General features: G+C 32.8%; 2 protein-coding genes across 2 annotated transcripts in view; one reads left to right on the top strand and one right to left on the bottom strand.

The window, feature by feature from the left end:
* The first annotated feature begins 2,109 nt into the window (after positions 1-2,109).
* LOC145320286 (uncharacterized) lies at positions 2,110-4,085 on the top strand. Its single transcript, XM_080162705.1, has 3 exons — positions 2,110-3,497; positions 3,692-3,747; positions 3,916-4,085. The coding sequence occupies exons 1-3, from the start codon at positions 2,138-2,140 to the stop codon at positions 4,075-4,077; spliced, it is 1,578 nt and encodes a 525-aa protein (XP_080018831.1). The 5' UTR covers positions 2,110-2,137; the 3' UTR covers positions 4,078-4,085.
* A 1,097-nt stretch (positions 4,086-5,182) lies between these two features.
* LOC145319089 (lysosome membrane protein 2-like) overlaps positions 5,183-14,245 on the bottom strand; it is a 98,998-nt gene continuing 89,935 nt past the window's right edge. The window contains exons 14-15 of the mRNA XM_080160933.1: positions 7,787-7,938; positions 5,183-6,738 (exon numbers count right to left, since the gene is read on the bottom strand). Of these exons, the coding sequence (XP_080017059.1) occupies positions 6,588-6,738; positions 7,787-7,938 (303 nt within the window). The 3' untranslated portion in view covers positions 5,183-6,587. The remainder of the gene's footprint in view (positions 6,739-7,786; positions 7,939-14,245) is intronic.

Genomic DNA, 14,245 nt, shown 5'->3' with positions numbered 1-14,245 from the left:
AGGGGGAATACTATTTAACATTTTCGAAAGAAAAAAAACTAAATTATTTTCGGTTTGAAAATGTGGTAAATTATAGAGTTTAAACAGTCAGTAAATTCTAACAGGGATCTAAAGGGATAAGACAACGGCTGAAAAATTGATGTACATCTCCAATGTTAATACACACAATTACACCTTCTGTTGATTACAATTAGTGGTTGAAACGTATGGACACTCAACTTAATAATTCAACCAATCAAAATTCATTAAAGTCTCCAAAGTTGTTAAGCTAAGGAATAAGAAAACGCTTATCATAAAACTTTGGGGACTAGTGTAATAAACAGCCCAATGTCTCCTCTATCCCTGATATTTACTAGGCATAACATTCCTGACGTACAATATGTTTACGTAGTGACGAACTGGCCAAATTTATGGAAAATCCTTCCTTTCAATTTATGATAAAATTTAAGAATTTTAAGATAAAACCAAATAGTGGGTTGGAAATAATTCGGGCCTAATAAAAGAATTTAGTTTAGGAAGGAACGTCCGTTCAGAATACTAGGACAGGCATATGGAAGATAATTAAACTTTCACCCCAATTTTATTCGGACTACACAAACATAAGGTAATAATAGATTCGCCCTTAGCCCTTACTGAGCACACAAAAAAATACAGAAATATAACAAAGAATATTTGTGGGGTAAGTTTAATTAATCTTGAATTGATCTATCCTTTATTCGTGTTTATGTATGTCAATCAACTGTCTAAACACAGGGAGGGAGGGGACATTAGTATGGAAATTCCACCGGTACCAAAATTTTACTGTCCAAAATTTTCGACCACTAATCTGTATAAAAGTTTATTGTAATTTTGTGTGTACATAAATTTATCGTACTTAGACTTATCCCTTATAAACCCTGATCTAACTCATGGGCTTGGAAAATTTAAATAATCTTAATCTTAAAATTCAGTTTAGTAAAGTTTGGAGGTTGGAGAAAGTAGTAACAACAAACCATAAATATTTTATAAATTTCAGTAAAATCTGATCATTTGTATATATATTATTTTTGGTTATATTTAAAAATCTTTTCACATTTTAGGTCCACTTACATCATAGCTTCGGTTACATTTTTTATTTAGATATATTAAAATAGTCATATTAACTCCAAACCTTGTATTATGATTCTTTGAAAGGTAGCTCTTTTAAGCTACTAAAAATATTTTTTTAAACTCTGGGTTCAAAATTTTGTAAATTGTAAAGTAGTATAGAGTAATATATTTTTTTTCGGAATGTTTTTACACATAAGGTTATTTTTATTCGTGATGGTGAAAGTTTTATTTTAGTAGTGAATCTACTCTTATTATTCACTGTGTATGTCCGTCCTTCAGTCTGTCCGTCCGCAAGTCCGTAAAACAGTCCGTAACGCTATGTGTGAAATGTAATTCATTCGCTAATAAACTAGACCCCTAATTTTCATGACACCATTATCGAGCATATTTAATTAAATTATATCAAAAAATGTCCAACAGCTTTTAAACAGCTTTTTAAAATGATTGCCATATATCTCTGGTGTTTATGCTTTTATTTTCAAAACGTTTGTGAGTAGTAGTATCAAAACTAAATTTCCCATTATTCTAAGGGATTTTTGTGATCTTAGATGAAAGATCAAGTAGCTTTTTTATTTTTCACATATTTTAGATTTTCTCTGATACTCTTTTTTGAAGATTTTGTGATTTTTATCATGCCTAATATTTTTAATTTTAATTTTCTTCTTTCTCTTGTTTTCTTCTTCTCACTGAACATTTCATTGATAATTCACTTGAAGTCAATCAATGATTATTATGCGTTGCTACTTATGAATTTTTGTCATCATTGTTGAACTTTACATAAAATTTGATCACATCACTTAAATCTAAAAAAAAATATATATTTAATGGTCTAACTGACACGGGGACAAAATGCCATCTACCTTATTTTCATGTTAAAAAATATAACTTGTATCTAGGCCCGGGGACATTAAGGAACGTTTAAGATCTGGAGGGTGGCTAACTGTTAAGGTTTAAACATTTTTCAAAATTACTTTTAATACCCCAACAGTTTTAATAACTTAATTAGGATATTTCAGACTTTGATTGATAAAAAAGAAAAAGTATAAAAATGGAAAGGAAATATACTTGTGATATTTGTTATAAATCATATAAAGATAAAGGTACCTTAAACAAGCACATAAAAATCCATACTGGAGAGAGACCATATAAATGTGAAATTTGTGACATGTCATTTATTTGCAGCACTAATTATAACCATCACAAAAGAGTACACCTTGGAGAAAAGCCATTTAAGTGCGATTTCTGCGGAAAAGCATACAGTCTAAAGTTCAACCTAGAATGTCACAAAAGAATTCATACAGGGGAAAAGCCATTCAAGTGTGAAATTTGTGGAAAGACATTTGCTCAAAGTTGGACTTTGGTGGGACACAAAAGAACACACACTGGGGAAAAACCATTTAAATGTGAAATTTGTGAGAAACTATTCACAACAAGTTCTGATATGAATAAGCACAAAGTTATACATACAGGAGTAAAATCATTTAAATGTGACTTTTGTGGAAGATGCTTTGCTCGAAAGTCATATTTGACAAAACATTCACAAACTCATTCAAACACCAAAGCTTTTTGCTGTTCCATTTGTGGAAAAAACTTTGCTACGCAACAATATTTAACTTCACATGTAAAAACGCATTCAGAAATAAAGCATTTTACATGTGAAATTTGTGAGAAATCTTTTCTGAAAAAGTATTATCTTAAGGTACACCAAATGACACATTCAGGAGAAAAACCACATTCATGTGACATTTGTGGAAAATCTTTTACACTAAAAGGAGACATGACAAAGCACAAAATGATTCATACAGGTTTGAAGCCATTTCATTGCACAATTTGTGAAAAATCTTTCAGTGATAGAGGAAACTTAGCAAAACATAGGAAATTACATCTAGAAGTAAAACCATATTCATGTAATATCTGTAATAAAGCATTTTCCAGCAAGAGTAATCTAACTATACACGAAAAAGGACATTCTGGTGAAAAACCCTATACTTGTGATATTTGCCAAAAAGCATTCAAACAAAAAAGTGTTTTAAATCTGCACATTGATTCAGTACACAAAGGTGAACAACCACATGTATGCCACATTTGCTTCCAACCTTTCTCACAAACTGGAAATCTTAAAAAACACATTAGAGTTGTACACAAAGGTGAAAAACCATTTTCTTGTGACATATGCTTCAAGTCGTTCTCTTCAAAGAATAATTTAAAAATCCATAAAAATTCTGTGCATAAATATATGAGTTCTGTTAAATTTAAGAAATCGTGTAAAGACAGTGAAACTCCTAGAATATCTATTATAATAAAAAAAACAGAAACTACAAAAAAAATCGTCAAAAACACCAAAAATCAAATAGAAAATGAGGCTTCTAATGTAAAGGAGGTGACTTCAGATGATAGAACAAGAAGAGGTAAGATTAAAATTAAAATGAATGATTCTTTTTAAAATTTTACCAAATATTGCATTAGATTATTTATATCAATTATTTTTCTTTTCAGTGTTGTTATATAAATTATTATTTTCCAACGCATTTGTGAATATATAAATTATATAAAATATATTATTATAATATTATTTACAAGTTACTGTTATATGTTTGTTTAGGTGAACAGCAACATTCGAATGAGTTAAATAAACAAAATAAAGAAGCTGTAGAAATTGTAAGTTATATCTTAAAACTCTTTTTAATCATAAACAAATGCTGTTTTCTTTATTCCTAATCCCTGCTGAGGGTTCTAACCCTGCGGTGCCAATACCTTAGGTTCGCAACCTACTCTAAGGTAACAAAAAAGGAAAATACACATTGTCTATAATTTTTTATGTTTCAGGAGAATTTTGATAGCCAATTTTTAGTGGATGTTGATAAAGATATTGAAGAACAAAATCCTACCGTTAAAAATGAAGAAAAAGAACCAAATGAAAACAACGATGAAACTGTTATTTTGCACAATGCTACGGCAGATGAAGTTTTAGCTTACTTTTCTCAATAAATTACTGTCACAAAATTGTTTTTTTTCAATACTTAGTTTATGAATAAATATTTTTTCGAGTTAGGTATGTTGAATTTTTCAGTTCATTTATCTCACCGTAACAGAGATTTTAAGATTTTTTCCAAATAACCAAAATAAATCCTCTTTTTTTTTGTAGGATTAGATTAATGGTGAAAAGATTGGTTGTTGCTAGTTTGTATCAACAACTGCTCCCTTAAGTCCCCGAAGTTTTTAAGCCTACAAATGAGAGAACGTCTTACAAAACTTTGTGGTGTATTATAAAAAATAAAATCACAAAACCTTTCATTTTAACCTTTTCTTTCTAACCACGACAGTGAAGACATCTATTATTACATATGATAAAACAAGCAAGACAATGCATCCATTAAAGCGAAGCTCTGAAACGGTTAAACAAACAAACATTAACAGTTAGGGAGTTGAATCCATTTTTATAGAAGCAGAAATATAATCTATGATTATGGTTTGGACCCTCTAAAACTGTAATCTACCTTTCCACTTTCCCCTCTCTTGGTGAAGATATCTTCAACGCCGATACGATTTTTGAAATGTAAGATTCTACTTTCCCTTCTCTTGGTGAAGATATCTTTAACGCCGATACGATTTTTGAAATGTAAGATTCTACTTTCCCTTCTCTTGGTGAAGATATCTTCAACGCCGATACGATTTTTGAAATTTAAGATTCCACTTTTGCCTCTCTTGGTGAAGTTATCTTCAACAAGAGAGACAAAAGTGGAATCTTATATTTCAAAAATCATATCGGCGTTGAAGATATCTTCAACAAGAGAGGGGAAAGTGGAAGGGTAGATTACAGTTTTAGAGGGTCCAAACCATAATCATAGATTATATTTCTGCTTCTATAAAAATGGATTCAACTCCCTAACTGATTAACACTTGTAGATTGACAGAACTAAATAATCTGCTGTATATATATAAATGTATACAAGTAGAAATAAAATTGTAAGTAAATCATGCAATTTTTTCAAGAAACAATATAAATATTAAGAGAAAATTAAGCATTACTGATCAACATTTAAGAAAGAAACGATCTTAACCATCGAGTATCGTCACACTAAACAAAATACACATTTTAAGTACGTTTATTGCATTAATTTCATACAAATATATTATTTAGGATTTACATATTTACAAAATTATCATTTTTATCACATAAATATTAGTGCAGCTACTGGTTATCTAGTACTTTAAATAGCCACAATTTAATAATTTTTTTTTGAAACTTTCTCTATTGTTTATAATCATATTTAGAGAATTTTAAAACAAAATATAATATTTAAGCCACACTGTAAGTATTTATTGAGATTGAAAATATATTTTACAAATCTACTTTATATAAAACTTTGCCATTTGTTTTTTTTTAGCTTGCTTGGTATTGATGCACTAACTATGAACATTATTATCCTTGTTTAATTATAATTATCAGCATTTAGAGAAAGATTATTTTTTATCAAGTTCTTTATTTTATTCTAATTGTTTAATTCTAAGTAAAATGATACTTAATTATGAGTTTAAATTTTGAAAAAAATCAATTTTAATAAAATACGAATAAAAAAGTTATGACTCATTGTTAATATCGAAAAACAAGGATGACAACATGCACAAATAGCGGAGCACAATTTTTTTTCGAAGGAAATAGGGAGATTTAAAGAGCTTTTTAAAAAAATGAGAATAGTATTATATTAGGAAACAAAATCACAAACCTTTCGCATGTATTTTATTAGTAGCGATTATATTTTTTCTAATATTTATATTATATGAAATGACTGACATACCAACGAACAAAGTAATTTATGTACTGAATTCTTATTGGTAAATGGAATCTTAACAAAAAAAACATCCCTCTATCTTAAACAGCAGTTGAGAAAATCACTTTCGAGCTGACTGACGGACGTGCAGACAAAGTGAATTATAGAGTAGCTTCTCTACTAAAATATTAAACTATTATCAGAATAATTATTAAACAGTATGACACAATAAAATTAGAAAGAAATTATAAGTCTCCCTTATATGAAGCACTTTTTCTCTTCTCAGCCCCAAAAATATACACTTTTTTACATAATGTATTCATTAAAAGTTGCTCAAAAAACATTGTTTAGGTATAATAAAAATATTAATTTAATCCAGAAAAAAATCGTTAATATATATATTTTGCTGATAGCAGTTGCAAATAGTGACAAAAAACTTTGAATGTCTTAATTTGCCGCTAAAATGAACCAATCAAATGTCTCCTTGTTGAAATACTAGCGTATCATTGGATGGCTTCAGACAAAGGAGAAATAAGATTGGTTTATATTAAAATTATATTAACTTGATTTTAAAATAAGAATATGTTATTTTTTATCAACATATGAGTTCAATAAATATTTTAACTTTTGATTGTCTCTCTAGTTCAAATCAAATATTTTTCGAGATATTATATGTATATTGCATTCAAGATTCGGCGATTTTCCGTTTTATATTGGCGGATTTATTTACGCGGCATCGTCGTAGTCAGGCGGCGGTGTTGTTGATCCCGCCCGTGGCCGGGGAATCGTTAAGCCGTTCTTCACATCCACCCCGTTTTTTGTCGTGGTGCCGTTAGTTGTATTGGAGTCCTCCACGTGATTGTTAGACCGTACAACTCTGAAATAGAAACACATTTAGTTTTATAGTGAACTTTAACATTTGCATTGTATTAATTTACTTCAGAGATAGAGGGGACAATGGGCTGTTTAAAACACTACTCCCCAAAGTTTTATAATAAAGTTTTCATATTCGTTGGCGACATAAGGTGCGATGTTACGAAAGGGACTATACCCAAAGTTTTCATATTCGTTAGCTAAGTAACTTTTAACGTAGTATGATTGGTTGGTTTTTTTTAAGTCGAGTGTCCAAACGTTTCAAACCACTAATTGCAATATACAGAAGATGTAATTTAATCTATTAACATTTGGGATGTACATCAACTTAATGGGCCCATGCCTTATCCCTTTAGGTCCCTGGATATATTGACAGTCATAAGTATAAAAAAAAGAAAATGATAAAATCCCCAATTGAACAAATAGAATGTACGAACAATCCGTAAACACTATTGGTTGGAAAGTATTTTAGTACAAAAGGGCATTTTTAAAATCCATTTCGATTAATGTTCGGACATAGTTGCTGAATAGTTTAAAGGGAAGGGACGTTAGACCGTTAATTCGTTGGCTTAAAAACTTTAAGAACTTAGAATGTCCTAACATTTCTATCAATAATTTTGATTTACAAAAGGGGTAATATTGTTTATCATAATTGGGATGTATATCGTCCAATGCCTAAACCCTGAAGAAAGATTCCAGATGCTCCTTTCAGAATCATGACAAAATTTGGGTACATATTGCCGTTATATATGAACCAATCATATGTCACCTCACCACTGCCAACAAACATCCAATAACTAGCTTGTATTTTGACAAGGAGACATGTAATTGATTTAATTTAGCGGCAAAATAATTTTTTTATATTATTGACCATTATTTTCTGAAAAGAAAACCTCTTGCGGCCAGAACCATAAAAGAGCTAATGACAAACAAGGAGGGGTACATATGACCGCTAATATTAACCAATTATGTGTGACCATTGATAGCAAACATCAATAATACTCGAGTTTGGTTTAATTTAGCGGCATTTTTTTTATATAAATAACACTTACTTTTTGATAAGAAAAGCTGCAACGGCTAGAATCATAAATGATCCAATGACGAACAAGGAGGGGTACATGATGCTCCTGGCGGTCTCAGGGGCGTGCACGGCCATCTTCAGCAGAGAGACTGTCTCTTCATCGCTTAGCTCGTCCAAACCATCCTATGATTAGTAGTAAGTTATTATATAAGAATGGCAACATCAATTTTTTTGCGAAACATTACAATATAGTATTTCAGATAAAACCTATTTTTTTCATAAACCTAATTTAGGCAGACATATGTCTACTTGAAATAAATCCAATATATCTTTGACGATGGAAATTTGAAACCCACGGGTCAATATTTCTCAGATATTCCCCCTATCTACGAACGGTCCAAAGTCGTTGATAATAATTAGGGAAAGGGTTGAAAATGGACATGAAACAGAAATATTAAAATCTTTTCTAAATTTTTACGATCCTGAAAGTTATTATTTACTGATATTTTCCAATAAATTTTTTCGTTCCGTCAAAATTTGGAAAAATAGCCAATATAGCTGTCTAGAAAGAACACGAAACCTCTACACCTAATATTTTCTCAGTGTTTTTTTTTACTTTTTATACAAATTTTTTTTAAAAATTAAATATTGATGAGTTTTTTATTTTTATAGAATGAATTATAAAAAAAATAATATTGGTTGATTGGTTTTTGCGATATCAGAACTCAGAACCATATCAGTTTTACTTTTAAACAATTCAATAAATATGAAAACTTTAAAAATTAAATATTGATGAGTTTTTTTTATTTTTTTAGAATGAATTATAAAAAAATAATATTGGTTGATTGGTTTTTGCGATATCAGAACCATATCAGTTTTACTTGTAAACAATTCAATAAATATGAAAACTTAGATATAAAATTTGTATAATAGATAAGACTTTTAAATAATTTATTCTCCCCTTTCTTTATTCCAAAAATCTCGATTTTTCTTTCATTGTCATATCCTAGTATTTATTATGTGTATTTGTATTGTCGTGTGAGTATGTGAGAGGGTTGTAAAGTACACCTTAGGAGATAAGACAATGGATGATAATCTTGTTATCCTTGTTTAGATTACATTTAATAGATGCCTATTGATTATAGGACATGTCAAAACATAATTACAAGGATATTTTAATTGGTTGGTTAAATTATTAACTTTTTATCTAACATTGGCTCAAATAAAAGTAAAATTTATGGGTATAGTCCTTTCATATCGTTCATATCGCCCCTTATGATAAGAGGCTATGCTATAGCTCCTTCATGGCCTCTTAATAGCTCCTTTGAAGGGGCGTTAATATCGCCTCTTATGATAAGAGGCTATGCTATAGCCCCATGATGGCTCCTTTATAGCCTCTCCATCGCCCCTCCGTAGTCCCTTACCTTAATTTATATAACAACATACTTGATGGCCCCTACATCGCTCCTCCATCGCCCCTTCTCCAAATTTATATTACACTGTACTTTGATGGCCCCTACATCGCTCCTACATCGCCCCTTCATCGCTCCTACATCGCTCCTTCATCGCTCTTTCTCCAAATTTATATTATATTGTACTGTGATGGCCCCTACATCGCTCCTACATCGCTCCTTCATCGCTCCTACATCGCCCCTCCATCGCTCCTACATCGCTCCTTCATCGCTCCTTCTCCAAATTTATATTAAATTGTACTGTGATGGCCCCTACATCGCTCCTACATCGCTCCTTCATCGCTCCTACATCGCCCCTTCATCGCTCCTTCTCCAAATTTATATTACATTGCAACTTGATGGCCCCTACATCGCTGCTACATCGCTCCTTCATCGCTCCTACATCGCCCCTCCATCGCTCCTACATCGCTCCTTCTCCAAATTTATATTAAATTGTACTGTGATGGCCCCTACATCGCTCCTTCTCCAAATTTATATTACATTGTACTTTGATGGCCCCTTCATCGCTCCTCCATCGCTCCTACATCGCCCCTCCATCGCTCCTACATCGCTCCTTCATTGTTCCTTCTCCAAATTTATATTAAATTGTACTGTGATGGCCCCTACATCGCTGCTACATCGCTCCTTCATCGCTCCTACATCGCCCCTTCATCGCTCCTTCTCCAAATTTATATTAAATTGTACTGTGATGGCCCCTACATCGCTCCTACATCGCTCCTTCATCGCTCCTACATCGCCCCTTCATCGCTCCTTCTCCAAATTTATATTACATTGCAACTTGATGGCCCCTACATCGCTCCAACATCGCTCCTCCATCGCTCCTTCATCGCTCCTACATCGCCCCTTCATTGCTCCTTCTCCAAATTTATATTACATTGTAACTTGATGGCCCCTACATCGCTCCTCCATCGCCCCTTAATAGCCCCTTACCTTAATTTATATAACAAAGCTCCTATATGGCCTCTCTATCGCCCCTTAATAGCCACTTAATTTAATTATATAACATTGCCCCTACATAGCCTCTCCATCGCCCCTTAATAGCCCCTTACCTAAATTTATATAACAAAGCTCCTATATAGCCTCTCCATCGCCCCTTAATAGCCCCTTACCTTAATTTATATAACATAGCCCCTACATAGCCTCTCAATCGCCCCTTAATAGCCTCTTACCTTAATTTATATAACATAGCCCCTAAATAGCCTCTCCATCGCCCCTTAATAGCCCCTTACCCTAATCTATATAACATAGCCCCTACAAAGCCTCTCCATCGCCCCTTAATAGCCCCTTACCTTAATCTATATAACAAAGCTCCTAAATTGTACTGTGATGGCCCCTACATCGCTCCTACATCGCTCCTTCATCGCTCCTACATCGCCCCTTCATCGCTCCTTCTCCAAATTTATATTACATTGTAACTTGATGGCCCCTACATCGCTCCTCCATCGCCCCTTAATAGCCCCTTACCTTAATTTATATAACAAAGCTCCTATATGGCCTCTCTATCGCCCCTTAATAGCCACTTAATTTAATTATATAACATTGCCCCTACATAGCCTCTCCATCGCCCCTTAATAGCCCCTTACCTAAATTTATATAACAAAGCTCCTATATAGCCTCTCCATCGCCCCTTAATAGCCCCTTACCTTAATTTATATAACATAGCCCCTACATAGCCTCTCAATCGCCCCTTAATAGCCTCTTACCTTAATTTATATAACATAGCCCCTATATAGCCTCTCCATCGCCCCTTAATAGCCCCTTACCCTAATCTATATAACATAGCCCCTACAAAGCCTCTCCATCGCCCCTTAATAGCCCCTTACCTTAATCTATATAACAAAGCTCCTACATAGCCTCTCCATCGCCCCATAATAGCCTCTTACCTTAATTTATATAACATAGCCCCTAAATAGCCTCTCCATCGCCCCTTAATAGCCCCTTACCTTAATTTATATAAAATAGCCCCTACATAGCCTCTCCATCGCCCCTTAATAGTCCTTTACCTTAATTTATATAAAATAGCCCCTATATAGCCTCTCCATCGCCCCTTAATAGCCAATTTATATAACATAGCCGCTACATAGCCTTTCCATCGCCCCTTAATAGCTCCTTACCTTAATTTATATAACATAGCCTCTCCATCGCCCCTTAATAGCCCTCCATCGCCACTTAAAAGCCCCTTACCTTAATTTATATAACATAGCCTCTATATAGCCTCTCCATCGCCCCTTAATAGCCCCTTATATCCTCCTTCAAAACAGTTATACACCTTCCCAGGATCTATTGGAAGCTACCCTATAAAGGAGAACCATATCGGTTCTGCAGTTAGCGATCTTCTTTGATACATACAGACAATGATCCTGTTACTTTTTATAAGGATTAAAAATAAAATGGCCTAAAGCCATCTCATTACCCATAGGAAGCTTCACTGTAAAGGAGAACCATGTCGGTTTAGTGGTTAGCAAGGTACAGACAGACATACATACAGACAAAGATCCTGTTACTTTATTATAAGGATTAAAATAAAATAGTTATTAACCTCCCCAGGACCTATGAGAAGCTACCCTATTAAGGAGAACGATCTCAGGACCTATAGGAATCTTCACTGTAAAGGAGAACCATATTGGTTCAGGGGTTAGCAAGATCCTTCGGTACAGACAGACATTCATACATACAGACAAAGATTCTGTTAATTTATTTTAAGAAATAAAGATAAAATTGTTATAAACTTTTCCAGGCCTAAAACCATCTCAGGACCTAATTTCTGCCGTTGACAACTCGAGTTAAGTTACTATATTATTTTTACAATGTTTAACTTATCTGTTATTATTGGCTGACGAAAAGTTTGGGCAAAAAAAAAGATTTATTCTTCAATGAAATATCTCTCCAGTATAATTTTGGCAAGTGCTAATTTATTAAGAATAAAGTTTGCCACAAATTTACCAAAAAATCTCATTGTCATTTCGCCAGGGAGGATTGGGATAGTTCCCAAAGTGTTATAAGTTGGCTTATCCAAGAGTGCTGTCTAGTTTTATAATACCGTTTTCTTATTCGTTAGATTAACAACCTTGGGGACTTTTTATTGTTTTGTGATTGTTTAGTTCATTAAGTTGAGTGTCTAAATGTTTCAACCACTAATTCTAAACTAAAGAAGGGGTAATTTTGTGAATCATCAATGGGAATAATTAATATATAAACATACATATATATACAGTGTTTTTTTTTATGAGAACATTTTTGAAAGCAATTTTACCCTACTTATAGTTATCAGAATTTAATGATTAATGGCTTATTCTCTTCGTTTTTTATAACCATTAACAGAAAAGCAAAAAAATATTTCAGTTTTTATTTAAAAAGTACAGTAAATTCAAAATTTCAAAACATGGGTGTCAACATCTAAAATAGTTATTTCTCGCATCGTATTAAAAAAGGCTTTCCGCGGATATAGAAAGTACAATTATGAGATTAAAACTAGTTTTTTTAGCCCCGAGGTGCCGAAGGCACCGGCTAAAGAAACTGGGTTTAATCTTATGATTGTACATATCTATATTCGTAGAAAGCTGGATATAATACGATGCTAGACATAGTTTTTTCATATGGATGAGAACCGGTTCCTATCCACCGGATTCAAATGAATACGAGAAATGGTTTTAGCGCATTTTTCTTATGCTCAAATGGTAGTGCGAATGGGGCGCTTGTCCAATATTATGGTATGGAGATCGCTCTTCTATGAGTACTACTAAAAATCCTACTTTTACTGCAATACACACAGACATTCTCATTGTCGGCTCGTCAATTTAGAATGCTTATCCCTCTATTCCCACAAGTATAATACGAATTTGGTTGAGCTGGTGGTAGCTCAACAAAAGACCCACGCGAGGTATTATATTGCTTTAAACTGAGAATAAATGGTTGGTTATGATATTCGATCGGTATTATATAAGTATATTAAGCACTCAAGAAGGAAGATGGTTTTTATAAAGTGTATTTACATTACAAGTGAATAAGTTAAGTATGAAAATATTTACAGGATAAGTGATAATAATCATAAGTAGTGTAGGACAGAAAAATGCCCCAAGTCCTAAGCATTGAATTGTGCTAAGTGTTAGAGTTCTAACATAAGGCCTAAGCTCAATTCATGCTAAGTACTGAGGGTCCTAAATTTAAACTACAATGCATGCTAAACAACTAAGTCATTACCTTTAAAGCCAGAAGAACTTGATGGTTAGAGAGTCAATAAATAACTGAGATATTTTAAGAAGTGCAAGCTATAACATCAACTAATAATAAGGATCTAAGCGTTTGTCTGTTTAATAAAGTGTCTGTACGTTAACTTGTGACGTAAATCAAACTATGGTTGTAGGCATACATACTTGAACTAAATGGTTACATGATTACTTTAACAATAAACATAATGTTTTAATAAGCAAAAATATTAATAAATCACATACAATTTACCATGATTAGGCTAGCATTACCCATATATGGTATTATATTGGTAAAGATAGGCCAATAAATGCATAAAAGTATACAAAAGGTGCCTCGGGGCTAGCTAAAGTAATTGTGTCTCGTGCCTGAGTTGTGCTTGATAATTGCCGGGGCACGTCAATCAAATATTTAGATTCTACTCTTATATGGTGTAAACTTTATATTAAACATAGGTGGAGAGACAAGATGCGAAGCATTTCTGTAAAAGTCTTATTCGTACGTTCAAAGAATTTTGAAAATTGGGGATCGCATCTCCACAAATCTTCTACCCTTTCCAAGAATGGAGGGAGTACATTGGGGGGCCAGTATTCCCTCCCTGGTTGAGATATGGCCTTCAAATTTCAAAATGTTCTAGTACATGTCACAAATAGTATCTATATAAATTTTTAGCTCTATATCTCAACTTTGAAGCGTTTTGCAGCCATTCTTGCAAAGGTAGATTATAAGAAAAATGCACTAAAACCATTTTTAGATGTTGACACCTAAGTTTTAAATTTTTTAATTTACTGTACTTTTTGAATAAAAACTGA

The sequence above is a fragment of the Acartia tonsa genome, chromosome 5, assembly GCF_053477335.1.
Source record: "Acartia tonsa isolate MP-2025a chromosome 5, ASM5347733v1, whole genome shotgun sequence".
In the NCBI taxonomy this organism is placed as follows: domain Eukaryota; kingdom Metazoa; phylum Arthropoda; class Copepoda; order Calanoida; family Acartiidae; genus Acartia; species Acartia tonsa.
The sequence above is the reverse complement of the archived record's forward strand: the minus strand, read 5'-3'. Positions and strand labels throughout refer to the sequence as shown.

What these genes read in the sequence shown, in the direction of transcription:
- LOC145320286 (XM_080162705.1), top strand. Translation starts at nt 2,138, where the DNA reads ATGGAAAGGAAATATACTTGTGATATTTGTTATAAATCATATAAAGAT. An exon ending in AGATGATAGAACAAGAAGAG is followed by an intron (nt 3,498 to 3,691) that starts GTAAGATTAAAA and finishes ATGTTTGTTTAG; the next exon opens with GTGAACAGCAACATTCGAAT. An exon ending in ATAAAGAAGCTGTAGAAATT is followed by an intron (nt 3,748 to 3,915) that starts GTAAGTTATATC and finishes TTTATGTTTCAG; the next exon opens with GAGAATTTTGATAGCCAATT.